The sequence below is a fragment of the Rhinatrema bivittatum genome, chromosome 16 (assembly GCF_901001135.1).
Source record: "Rhinatrema bivittatum chromosome 16, aRhiBiv1.1, whole genome shotgun sequence".
NCBI lineage: Eukaryota > Metazoa > Chordata > Amphibia > Gymnophiona > Rhinatrematidae > Rhinatrema > Rhinatrema bivittatum.
Window position 1 is genome coordinate 2,403,758 of NC_042630.1, and position 12,500 is coordinate 2,416,257.

A 12,500-nucleotide genomic window follows, 5' to 3' on the forward strand; every position below is an offset into this window, starting at 1 on the left:
CTTCTTCAGATGAGGTTAGATGTGAGTTTTCCACACCACATGAGGATATTCTTCAGCTATACATTGCGTTTATGATCTGGAAAACATTAGACATATTACATTTGTGTCCAGTACAAGGGATCATATCCTGCCAAGAATTCACTTTTATAATTCAAATACCTTTGTAATTTCTTTGATGCCACTAGGATGCCTGTATAATTTTATTAATATCTTAATGAAAGAATTCTGGTTGCCATGTTAATCCATTTGGATACATGGACATAGGGTCAACAAAGACATTGTAGGTGAGACATTTTTATTGGACTACATGAATACATCTGATACTTAACCTTACTTACCTGATGAAGAGGATAACTCTCAAAAGCTTGTCACAGATGCCTTAAATTACAAAAAAAATAAAGGTCTAGCCTTCATCTTCTTTCTTGACCCTTAATCCCTCTTAACATTATTACAAGATTTCTGAAAATCAGTAAAGCTACTGATCAACAGTCTAATCAAACAATTTCAAAGTCTCCACTGGGTAAAATTGTGCTCAGAGCCATGAGCCCTTCAATACACTGACTGTGTATTAGACATCCACCATGGGGGAAAAAGGACACTCAGAGCCATGGACACCTCAATCAGGCACTGACTGTGTATTATACACCCACCATGGGAGAAACAGGACACTCAGAGCCATGGACACCTCAATCAGGCACTGACTGTGTATTATACACCCACCATGGGGGAAACAGGACACTCAGAGCCATGGACACCTCAATCAGGCACTGACTGTGTATTATACACCAACCATGGGGGAAATAGGACACTCAGAGCCATGGACACCTCAATCAGGCACTGACTGTGTATTATACACCCACCATGGGAGAAACAGGACACTCAGAGCCATGGACACCTCAATCAGGCACTGACGGTGTATTATACACCCACCATGGATGAAACAGGACACTCAGAGCCATGGACACCTCAATCAGGCACTGACTGTGTATTATACACCCACCATGGGGGAAACAGAACACTCAGAGCCATGGACACCTCAATCAGGCACTGACTGTGTATTATACACCCACCATGGGGGAAACAGGGCACTCAGAGCCATGGACACCTCAATCAGGCACTGACTGTGTATTATACACCCACCATGGGGAAACAGGACACTCAGAGCCATGGACACCTCAATCAGGCACTGACTGTGTATTATACACCCACCATGGGGAAACAGGACACTCAGAGCCATGGACACCTCAATCAGGCACTGACTGTGTATTATACACCCACCATGGGAGAAACAGGACACTCAGAGCCATGGACACCTCAATCAGGCACTGACTATGTATTATACACCCACCATGGGGGAAACAGGACACTCAGAGCCATGGACACCTCAATCAGGCAGTGACTGTGTATTATACACCCACCATGGGGGAAACAGGACACTCAGAGCCATGGACACCTCAATCAGGCACTGACTGTGTATTATACACCCACCATGGGAGAAACAGGACACTCAGAGCCATGGACACCTCAATCAGGCAGTGACTGTGTATTATACACCCACCATAGGGGGAAACAGGACACTCAGAGCCACGGACACCTCAATCAGACACTGACTGTGTATTATACACCCACCATGGGGGAAACAGGACACTCAGAGCCATGGACACCTCAATCAGGCACTGACTGTGTATTATACACCCACCATGGGGGAAACAGGACACTCAGAGCCATGGACACCTCAATCAGGCACTGACTGTGTATTATACACCCACCATGGGGGAAACAGGACACTCAGAGCCATGGACACCTCAATCAGACACTGACTGTGTATTATACACACACCATGGGAGAAACAGGACACTCAGAGCCATGGACACCTCAATCAGGCACTGACTGTGTATTATACACCCACCATGGGGGAAACAGGACACTCAGAGCCATGGACACCTCAATCAGGCACTGACTGTGTATTATACACCCACCATGGGAGAAACAGGACACTCAGAGCCATGGACACCTCAATCAGGCAGTGACTGTGTATTATACACCCACCATAGGGGGAAACAGGACACTCAGAGCCACGGACACCTCAATCAGACACTGACTGTGTATTATACACCCACCATGGGGGAAACAGGACACTCAGAGCCATGGACACCTCAATCAGGCACTGACTGTGTATTATACACCCACCATGGGGAAACAGGACACTCAGAGCCATGGACACCTCAATCAGGCACTGACTGTGTATTATACACCCACCATGGGGAAACAGGACACTCAGAGCCATGGACACCTCAGTCAGGCACTGACTGTGTATTATACACCCACCATGGGGGAAACAGGACACTCAGAGCCATGGACACCTCAATCAGGCACTGACTGTGTATTATACACCCACCATGGGGGAAACAGGACACTCAGAGCCATGGACACCTCAATCAGGCACTGACTGTGTATTATACACCCACCATGGGGGAAACAGGACACTCAGAGCCATGGACACCTCAATCAGGCACTGACTGTGTATTATACACCCACCATGGGAGAAACAGTACACTCAGAGCCATGGACACCTCAGTCAGGCACTGACTGTGTATTATACATCCACCATGGGGGAAACAGGACACTCAGAGCCATGGACACCTCAATCAGGCACTGACTGTGTATTATACACCCACCATAGGGGGAAACAGGACACTCAGAGCCATGGACACCTCAGTCAGGCACTGACTGTGTATTATACATACGCCATGAGATTTGGCAGGGAATGTTCAGTGCCCTCCATTAACTTTTCAGAACTGTCTGTGTGCTTTTGCTAAGTTCATGCTATGAACACAAAATTTGATGAGTTTCTTTTACTTATTGAAGATGGGCAGACACATTGGTCCCTAAGTCCTGAGCAGCCAGAGGCTGCAGGCTGGTGTAAGGCACGTTCAGTGGATATTGAATTTACTGCCTATGTCCTCCTGGCCTTAATACCTCAGAAGATTGTGTCAGCGTATGATATTACAAGAGCTCTGCCAGTTGTGCGGTGGCTGACCAACAAACAGAATGCTTATGGGGGCTTCTGTTCCACCCAGGTATTTTACCTTTCTTTCAAACATAACACCTAGTGCCTCCAATCTGAAGGGAGGAATTCTAATCCCCGGCTCTGTCACTGACTCTCTGTGTGTGACCTCAGGGGAGTCACTTTATCTCCCTGTGCCTCAGCTCTAATCCCCAGCTCTGTCGCTGACTCTCTGTGTGTGACCCTGGAGAAGTCACTTTATCTCCCTGTGCCTCAGTTCTAATCCCCAGCTCTGTCACTGACTCTGTGTGTGTGTGTGCCCTCAGGGGAGTCACTTTATCTCCCTGTGCCTCAGCTCTAATCCCCAGTTCTGTCACTAAATCTATGTGTGTGACCTCGGGGGAGTCACTTTATCTCCCTGTGTCTCAGCTCTAATCCCCGGCTCTGTCACTAAATCTATGTGTGTGACCTCGGGGGAGTCACTTTATCTCCCTGTGTCTCAGCTCTAATCCCCGGCTCTGTCACTAAATCTATGTGTGTGACCTCAGGGGAGTCACTTTATCTCCCTGTGCCTCAGCTCTAATCCCCAGGTCTGTCACTGTGTTTGACCCTGGAGAAGTCACTTTATCTCCCTGTGTCTCAGCTTGAATCCCAGGATCTATCACTGACTCTCTGTGTGTGTGACCTTGGGGGAGTCACTTTATCTCCCTATATCTCAGCTCTAATTCCCAGCTCTGTCAGACTCTCTGTGTGTGACCTCAGGGGAGTCACTTTATCTCCCTGTGCCTCAGTTCTAATCCCCAGGTCTGTCACTGACTCTCTGTGTGTGACCTGAGGGGAGTCACTTTATCTCCCTGTGCCTCACCTCTAATCCCCAGGTCTGTCACTGACTCTCTGTGTGTGACCCTGGAGGAGTCACTTTATCTCCCTGTGCCTCAGTTCTAATCCCCAGCTCTGTCACTGACTCTCTGTGTGTGTGAACTCAGGGGAGTCACTTTATCTCCCTGTGCCTCAGCTCTAATCCCCAGGTCTGTCACTGACTCTCTGTGTGTGTGACCTCAGGGGAGTCACTTTATCTCCCTGTGCCTCAGTTCTAATTCCCGGCTCTGTCACTGACTCTCTGTGTGTGTGACCTCAGGGGAGTCACTTTATCTCCCTGTGCCTCAGTTCTAATCCCTAGCTCTGTCACTGACTGTGTGGGTCCTTGAGGGAGTCTTTTTATCTCCCTAGGTCTGATCACTTAACTTTACTGCATAATTAATAATATTCTTACCAATGGGACTGTTCTTCAATATATCTCTTGGATTTAAGGTCTCAGTAATAATCCCCCGATCCCTCATATTATTACAAAGAAGTAAAAGGCTTCCAGCTCACTCAGATCTGGCAACCTATGCTTTAGTTGACAGCTATGCATGGATTTTCCTTTCTATTTCATACCCTTCACATTTCCCATCTCATAAGAACGTAAGATATGCCATATTGGGTCAGACCAAGGGTCCATCAAGCCCAGCATCCTGTTTCCAACAGAGGCGAATCCAGGCCATAAGAACATGGCAAGTACCCAAAAACTAAGTCTATTCCATGCTACTGATGCCAGTAATAGCAGTGGCTAAGACAACTTAATTAATAGCAGTTAATAGACTTCTCCTCCAAGAACTTATCCAATCCTTTTTTAAACCCATCTACACTAACTGCACTAACCACATCCTCTGGCAACAAATTCCAGAGCTTAATTGTGCGTTGAGTGAAAAAGAACATTCTATGATTTGTTTAAAATGTGCTACTTGCTGACTAGTCCTATTATCTGAGAGAGTAAGTAACTGATTCACATTTACCCTTTCTAGAGCTCTCATGATTTTATAGACCTCTATCATACCCCCTGGACAGGCATTGCAGCAACAGAAAGTCTTGGGCTGGGAGCAACAAACTGCAGCTTCCTCCGACATCCGGCTAACATGAATCCCAAGTGTGGCCAGCAGGTGTCACTAGAGTGCAATGACTGGGAATCCCTCTCCTCCTCCTACACAGAGGAAGTTTCACTGTTACCCCCTTCTCCACCTTGAGATGTGGGTGATGGCTAGAGGAGACCTCAGGGTGGAGCCGGCAGGAAGACTTCCAGCATTGATCTAATCTCTCCTTCCTTAGGACACCGTGGTGGCCATTCAGGCACTCTCCAGGTACGCCAGGGCCACCTACAGTGCCGTCGGTGGCCAGATAACCCTGTCCCTGAGAAATGCGGGCAGGCTGGTCCGGGAGTTCTCCGTGGATGACAAGAACCGTTTGCTCCTCCAGCAGGAGTTCCTCAGTGTCATTCCCGGGATCTACACGCTGGAGACCTCAGGGGAGGGCTGTCTGCACGTGCAGGTGAGAGACAATCCTCAGGATACACATTGGAGATCTCAGTGTAGGGAAAGGATGGGGCGGAGGGCAGCCATGGTGGGATCCGTGATTCTGGGGCAGATGAGAACTGGAGTGAGGTGAGCTGATGATGATCAGTGCAGCAGCACTGCTCATCTCTGTGTTAGTGAGGAGCATTTTCCCAAGAACAGAGTGCAGAGTTTTGTGGTTTCTCCTGCTTTGTTAAAGGCTATGTCTTTGCTTGCATTGTTTCATTTTTAACCATAACCTCCATCTCTTCTTCCTGCCTTTGTACCTGTGTTTGTAACCCTGCCGATAGACGACCATGAGGTATAATGTGCCCCCTGTGAGAAGCCACCAGAGCTTTGCCCTCGAGCTGGAGCTAAGTGACACGGAGTGTAGGATGCTCAGGATCAAGATCCACGTGAGGTGAGTTCTTTCTCTCAGACACCAGCTGGAGGTCACCCTTACAGGCTTGTATGGGGGGAGGCGACAATGCAGGAAAGTCCTGCGAGCACAGCCTGTTTCAGTGGCAACATCTTCTTCTTGTTGCAGTTACGTCGGGAACCGTGCCACTTCCAATATGGCACTGGTTGAGGTCAAGATGCTGTCTGGTTTCATCCCCGTGAAGGACACTGTGAGATGGGTAAGAGAAGCTGAGAGAGCTTCAAACATCTTCTTCACCTTCCTCTCATAAACCCTTCTTGCCCTGGAAATCCATCTTTTGTGGGAAGTCTGTGATTTCCTCTCTCAGCTTTGGGAAATGTGCGTCTCTTCTCTCTTTGCATTTTGCCCAGTGCAGGGGGAATGCATGGCTGGTTCCGGTTTTCACTGCCCTCTCTCATTCACAGCTGAGGAAGCACCCACTGGTGAAGAAAACAGAGCTAAAACCTGATAAAGTAATCATCTACCTAGAGGAGGTGAGTGCCCCTGAGTCCTCTCTCTCACACCCCACTCCTTATCTTTGGCTGCACCTTTCTTTAACCTTTTCCTCGCTGTTTCATGACATTTCTAGAGCAATGGCAGTGGCAGGCAACTCCGCAGCTCAGCCCAGCCCAGCACTCCTGTCGCCTTCATTTGCAAATTGCTGTTGTTGAGCCAATGCTAAAAACAACTCTCTCTGCTGTTCAAACTGTGCTCTGTACAGCTCCCATAGTGACTCCCTCCCCCTCAGGAGTAAGATCTCCACCTCCCAGGCTTGCTTGTACTTGCAGTGTCCAGAGGTCTGATCTGTTCACAAGCCTCTATCCCACCCTTAATCCAAGAGGAAGTCGTCATCTTACCTGTGAGCACCAAGAGAGACAGGCATCAGCCTTCAGCACATCCTCCAGGGCTCAGAGACGGGGGTGAGCAGAGAAGAGCCAAGGAGGCTTAGGGAGGGAGGTGGAGAAACCCTTAGTGCAAGTCCCCTGGCTGCATTAGGGATGCAGTTATAGCTGACTCTCCATTTCCTACCTCCCTTCACCAGCTCTCAGACCAGAGGCAGACCCTCACCTTCTTGATGGAGCAGGACATCACCGTGAAGGACATGAAGCCGGCAACAGTAAAAATATATGATTATTACAAGCCTGGTGAGTAATGCAGGGAACATCTACTACAGAGAATGACATGGCTGCATGAAGAGATACAGGAACTGCTGAGGGGTAGGAGGGGAAAGGCAGGGGCAATAACCAGAGATACAGGAACTGCTGAGGGGTAGGAGGGGAAATGCAGGGGCAATAACCAGAGATACAGGAACTGCTGAGAGGAGAGAGAGGCAGGAGGGAAAAGGCAGGGGCAATAACCAGAGATCCAGGAACTGCTGAGGGGCAGGAGGGGAAATGCAGGGCAATAACCAGAGTTACAGGAACTGCTGAGGGGCAGGAGGGGAAATGCAGGGCAATAACCAGAGATACAGGAACTGCTGAGGGGCAGGAGGGGAAATGCAGGGCAATAACCAGAGATACAGGAACTGCTGAGGGGCAGGAGGGGAAATGCAGGGCAATAACCAGAGATACAGGAACTGCTGAGAGGTAGGAGGGGAAAAGCAGGGGCAATAACCAGAGATACAGGAACTGCTGAGGGGCAGGAGGGGAAATGCAGGGCAATAACCAGAGATACAGGAACTGCTGAGGGGCAGGAGGGGAAATGCAGGGCAATAACCAGAGATACAGGAACTGCTGAGAGGTAGGAGGGGAAAAGCAGGGGCAATAACCAGAGATACAGGAACTGCTGAGGGGGGAGAGAGGACCAGGAGGGGAAATGCAGGGGCAATAACTAGAGATACAGGAACTGCTGAGGGGCAGGAGGGGAAATGCAAGGGCAGTAACCAGAGATACAGGAACTGCTGAGAGGTAGGAGGGGAAAAGCAGGGGCAATAACCAGAGTTACAGGAACTGCTGAGGGGCAGGAGGGGAAATGCAGGGCAATAACCAGAGATACAGGAACTGCTGAGGGGCAGGAGGGGAAATGCAGGGCAATAACCAGAGATACAGGAACTGCTGAGAGGTAGGAGGGGAAAAGCAGGGGCAATAACCAGAGATACAGGAACTGCTGAGGGGGGAGAGAGGACCAGGAGGGGAAATGCAGGGGCAATAACTAGAGATACAGGAACTGCTGAGGGGCAGGAGGGGAAATGCAAGGGCAGTAACCAGAGATACAGGAACTGCTGAGGGGGGAGAGAGGGCCAGGAGGGGAGAAGCAGGGGCAATAACCAGAGATACAGGAACTGCTGAGAGGAGAGAGAGGCAGGAGGGAAAAGGCAGGGGCAATAACCAGAGATACAGGAACTGCTGAGGGGCAGGAGGGGAAATGCAGGGGCAGTAACCAGAGATACAGGAACTGCTGAGGGGGGAGAGAGGGCCAGGAGGGGAGAAGCAGGGGCAATAACCAGAGATACAGGAACTGCTGAGGGGCAGGAGGGGAAATGTAGGGGCAATAACCAGAGATACAGGAACAGCTGAGAGGTAGGAGGGGAAAAGCAGGGGCAGTAACCAGAGATACAGGAACTGCTGAGGGGGGAGAGAGGGCCAGGAGGGGAAATGCAGGGGCAATAACTAGAGATACAGGAACTGCTGAGGGGCAGGAGGGGAAATGCAGGGGCAATAACCAGAGATACAGGAACAGCTGAGGGGGAGAGAGGGGCAGAAGGGTGAAAGCAGGGGCAATAACCAGAGATACAGGAACAGCTGAGAGGAGGCGGGGCAATAACCAGAGATGCAGGAACAACTGAGGGGAAGAGAGAGGCAGGAGGGGAAAAGCAGGGGCAATAACCAGAGATACAGGAAGAGCTGAGGGGAGAGAGGGGCAGGAGGGAAAAGGCAGGGGCAATAACCAGAGATACAGGAACAGCTGAGGGGAGAGAGGGGCAATAACCAGATACAGGAACAGCTGAGGGGAGAGAGGGGCAGAAGGGAAAAGGCAGGGGCAATAACCAGAGATACAGGAACAGCTGAGGGGAGAAAGGGGCAGGAGGGGAAAAGCAGGGGCAATAACCAGAGATACAGGAACAGCTGAGGGGAGAGAGGGGCAATAACCAGAGATACAGGAACAGCTGAGGGGAGAGAGGGGCAGAAGGGAAAAGGCAGGGGCAATAACCAGAGATACAGGAACAGCTGAGGGGAGAGAGGGGCAGAAGGGAAAAGGCAGGGGCAATAACCAGAGATGCAGGAACAGCTGAGGGGGAGAGAGGGGCAGGAAGGTAAAAGCAGGGGCAATAACCAGCGAGACAGGAACTACTGAGGGGGAGAGAGGGGCAGAAAAGCAGGGCCTATAATTAGTGGAAGTGGGGTGGGTAAAAGGGGTTATGGGGGTAGAGGAGAGATTTGTGGGATCCCATTCTTACCCATTCATTAAAGCTTTGTAATGAATTTCTTGGTCTCTTTTACAGAGGATTCTGCAATGATGGAATATAGGAGCCCCTGCTCATAATGTAAGTGATTAGCGGCATTGAAATTAGTACGAGCCAGATGACCCCCAGATCCCTGAGCAGGGCTTGGCCAGTAGAAGCCACCTAGTCTGGTGTGGGTGCCTCTCTGTCTCTGTTTGCTTCAGCTTTCCCCTTCCCCACACACACACACAGAGAAACAAACATCCTCTGGTACATTGTGGTGGTGAAATTACAGTCTGTTTGTATTCTGGAGTTGGCTGCATGCTCTGCACACCTGCACAGTGTGATCTTTCATTTCAACTTGGCTTTCTCATGGATGGCAGTGCCAAGGAAGGCATTAAAGACACTGAAATCATTGTGCCCTTGTTAACAATGTGTGTTTATTTGTCCCTAGGTGGCAGTGCCGTAGTTGCAGGAACTGCTTCTCTTACAGATGACATCTATCCACACCTCAGCAAGCAGGAATAGTGTGGGGGTGGTGGATTGGCACTGAATGTATTAATAAATGATTATAGGACATGGCTTTAAAAGTGATTATTGTGTAAGAGTTCTACTGGGAACATAATTGGTCGGAAGCAAGCCACTGTCTCTCATGAAGAAAGAGAGGCTGACTGCAAAATGCATATTTGGGGTGTAGGAGTAGCCTAGTGGTTAGAGCAGCTGGCTTATGAACCAGGAGACCAGGGCTCGCGTCCCACTGTCATACCTTGGCAAGTCACTTTACCTCAGGTATAATTCTAGATTGTAAGCCCGCTGGGGATAGGGAAATACTTACAGTACCTGAATGTGATCCACTGTGAAAAGTGCAAAAAGCAGAATATAAAAATGTAAATAAATAAATATTCAAGCACAAGGAAAGACAGGGGAGAGATGAAGAGAAGAAGCCACAGATGGATAAGGAAAGATATGACAGAAACTGGTAGCCAAGCATGAGGAAAGAGACAAAAACAAGAGAGGGGGGAGGGGGGCTCTGAATGGTTCTGTCATTTTCCTTGACCAGTGATTGAGAAGGGTTTCATGGCTCCTTCTGGCTATACCTTGCTGCTGGTGTCACAGCTGAAAAAAAGGGGCAGGGGGTCTTACTGGTCACATCCTGCCCTTTAGTGTCTGAAGCTCAGACCATCAAGTGACAGCACTTGCTAATCCTCCTTACTAAACATGGAAGCAAATAATTAATTCAGTTTTCCTGCTATGGTCACATCCACTGTGAGTGCTCTTTTTACCATTCCCCCTCCATGAGACCATTTGATGACCAGGGGGAAGGGGAGGATAAGGCCACAGCAGAATCACTGTGCCTTTATTGTGGAGAAGTTTGGGGAGATAATGACTCCTGATCTGGTATTTGTAGGTGATGTTTCAGATAAACTAAATCCAATCAGTGTGAACACTGGACAACCTTATAGAACTAATTAACAATCTAAATAGTAGCAAACCACCAGGACCTGATGGTATTCACCCCAGAGTTCTAAAGAACTAAAAAAATGAAATATCAGACCTGCCACTTGTAATCTGTAACCTATCATTCAAATCTGCCTCTGAGGAATAGATGTCAGTTTTCAGAAATATCTCTACAATGACACAAGTAACTACACCCCAGCAAGCCAGATAAAATGGTGGAAGCTATTGTTAAGAAAACAATTTCTGGTCATATACATAAATATGGCTTAAGGGGGAAGAGCCATCATGGATTTAGGAAAGGGAGGTCATGCCTTACAAACCTATTAGAATTCTTTGAAGGTGTCTACACATGTGGATAAAGGTGAGCCAGTGGATAGTGCTTTTTGATTTTTAGGTGTTTGACAAAGTCACTCCTCAGAAAACCAAAAAGTCATGGGATAGGAGGTGATGTCTTGCTGTGGCTTGGTAACTGGTTAAAGGACAGGAAACAGAGCATGGGGGCTGAATGGTCAGTTTTCCCAACTGAGAAAGGTAAACTGTGGATGCCCCAATGGTCTGTACTGGGACCTGTGCTGTTTAATATATACATTAATGATCAGGAAAAGGAAGGGGATGAGTAAGGTGATCATTGGAAACCACACAAAATTATTAAATATAGTTAAAACATGAGCAAACTGTGAAGAACTGCAGAAGGGAATTTCCAGTTTGGGGAGCTGAACATTTACATGGAAAAGTGCAAAGTGATGCAGACAGAGGAAAATAATCCCAGCTACAGGTGCACCATGCCGGGCTCTGTGCTGGGGGTCAGCACCCAGGACAAGGGCACTGGAGTGCTTGCAATCCTCAGCTCAGTGCATGGCGACAGTCAGAAAAGCAAAGCGAATGCTAGGGATGAGCCGTAAAGGAAAGCAGAATAAAACAGAAAATATCCTCCTGCCTCTGTATTGATCCATCCTGCGACCACACCTCCAGTATTGTGAGCAGTTCTGGTCCTCCCATCTCAAGAAAGACAGAGCAGAACCAGAAAAGGTGTGGAGGAGGGCGACAGAAGTGATAGAGGGGAAGGGGCATCTCTCCTGTGATGGGCGGCTGAGAGGGGACATGAGAGAGGTTTATAAAATCAGCAGTGGGCTGGGACGGGTAAACAAAAGATGATTATTTACCCTCTCGAATAAATCTAAACCAAGGGGAGCCTCCAGCAGATATAAAACAGATCGTAGGAAGTGCTTTATCACCCAGCGCACTATCGAGCTGCCAGAGGATGTGAGCAAGGCAGCGAGCACAGCAGGGTTTAAGAGAGGTTGGGACAAGTCCATAACGCATTATTAGCCAGGCAGACTAACGAAAGCTCTCGCTGTCCCTGAGAGTGAGGAACAGGAATTGGATCTGGCGGGTACTTGTGTCCTGGATTGGCCACTGTTGGAAATAAGATTGTGGGGCTTGAAGGATCTTGATGGGACCCAAGGTGGCACTTGTTATGTTCCTCCCATTGGAGCATTTCATAACAGAGCCCAGTGCCCCAGAAGAGGTTCCCTCCAGCGAGAAGAGTAACTGCAGCATGAGGTATCCTCAGAGACTGGGTAGGATAGTGGTACCCTGCCATGCTGTGACTGGAGGCATCTCCCTCGGACCCAGTGCCTCATTACTGTGCAGGGAACCTCAGCCACCTGGAGCAGAAAATATGTTCCCTCATTTCAAGTCAGGAGGCACTTTCAATCCCCTAAAACATTTTCTTTGGAACTATTTTGCTTGGGCTTGGCTGTTTGCATGTATCAACAGGATTATCTCTTTGTTTTTCGGTTTACTGTGGCTGTCTGATATTAAAAGTATTTGCCTCACAATGAACCCCTCATAATCTGCACTGCAGGA

General features: G+C 48.8%; 1 protein-coding gene across 1 annotated transcript in view; it reads left to right on the forward strand.

Moving 5' to 3' along the window:
• The window catches only part of LOC115078384, a 187,186-nt gene extending 177,431 nt beyond the window's left edge, over window positions 1-9,755 (forward strand). Inside the window, exons 68-75 of the mRNA XM_029581292.1 lie at window positions 2,869-3,080; window positions 5,153-5,371; window positions 5,685-5,794; window positions 5,921-6,011; window positions 6,217-6,285; window positions 6,834-6,936; window positions 9,234-9,275; window positions 9,628-9,755. Of these exons, the coding sequence (XP_029437152.1) occupies window positions 2,869-3,080; window positions 5,153-5,371; window positions 5,685-5,794; window positions 5,921-6,011; window positions 6,217-6,285; window positions 6,834-6,936; window positions 9,234-9,274 (845 nt within the window). The 3' untranslated portion in view covers window position 9,275; window positions 9,628-9,755. The remainder of the gene's footprint in view (window positions 1-2,868; window positions 3,081-5,152; window positions 5,372-5,684; window positions 5,795-5,920; window positions 6,012-6,216; window positions 6,286-6,833; window positions 6,937-9,233; window positions 9,276-9,627) is intronic.
• Window positions 9,756-12,500: the final 2,745 nt, after the last annotated feature.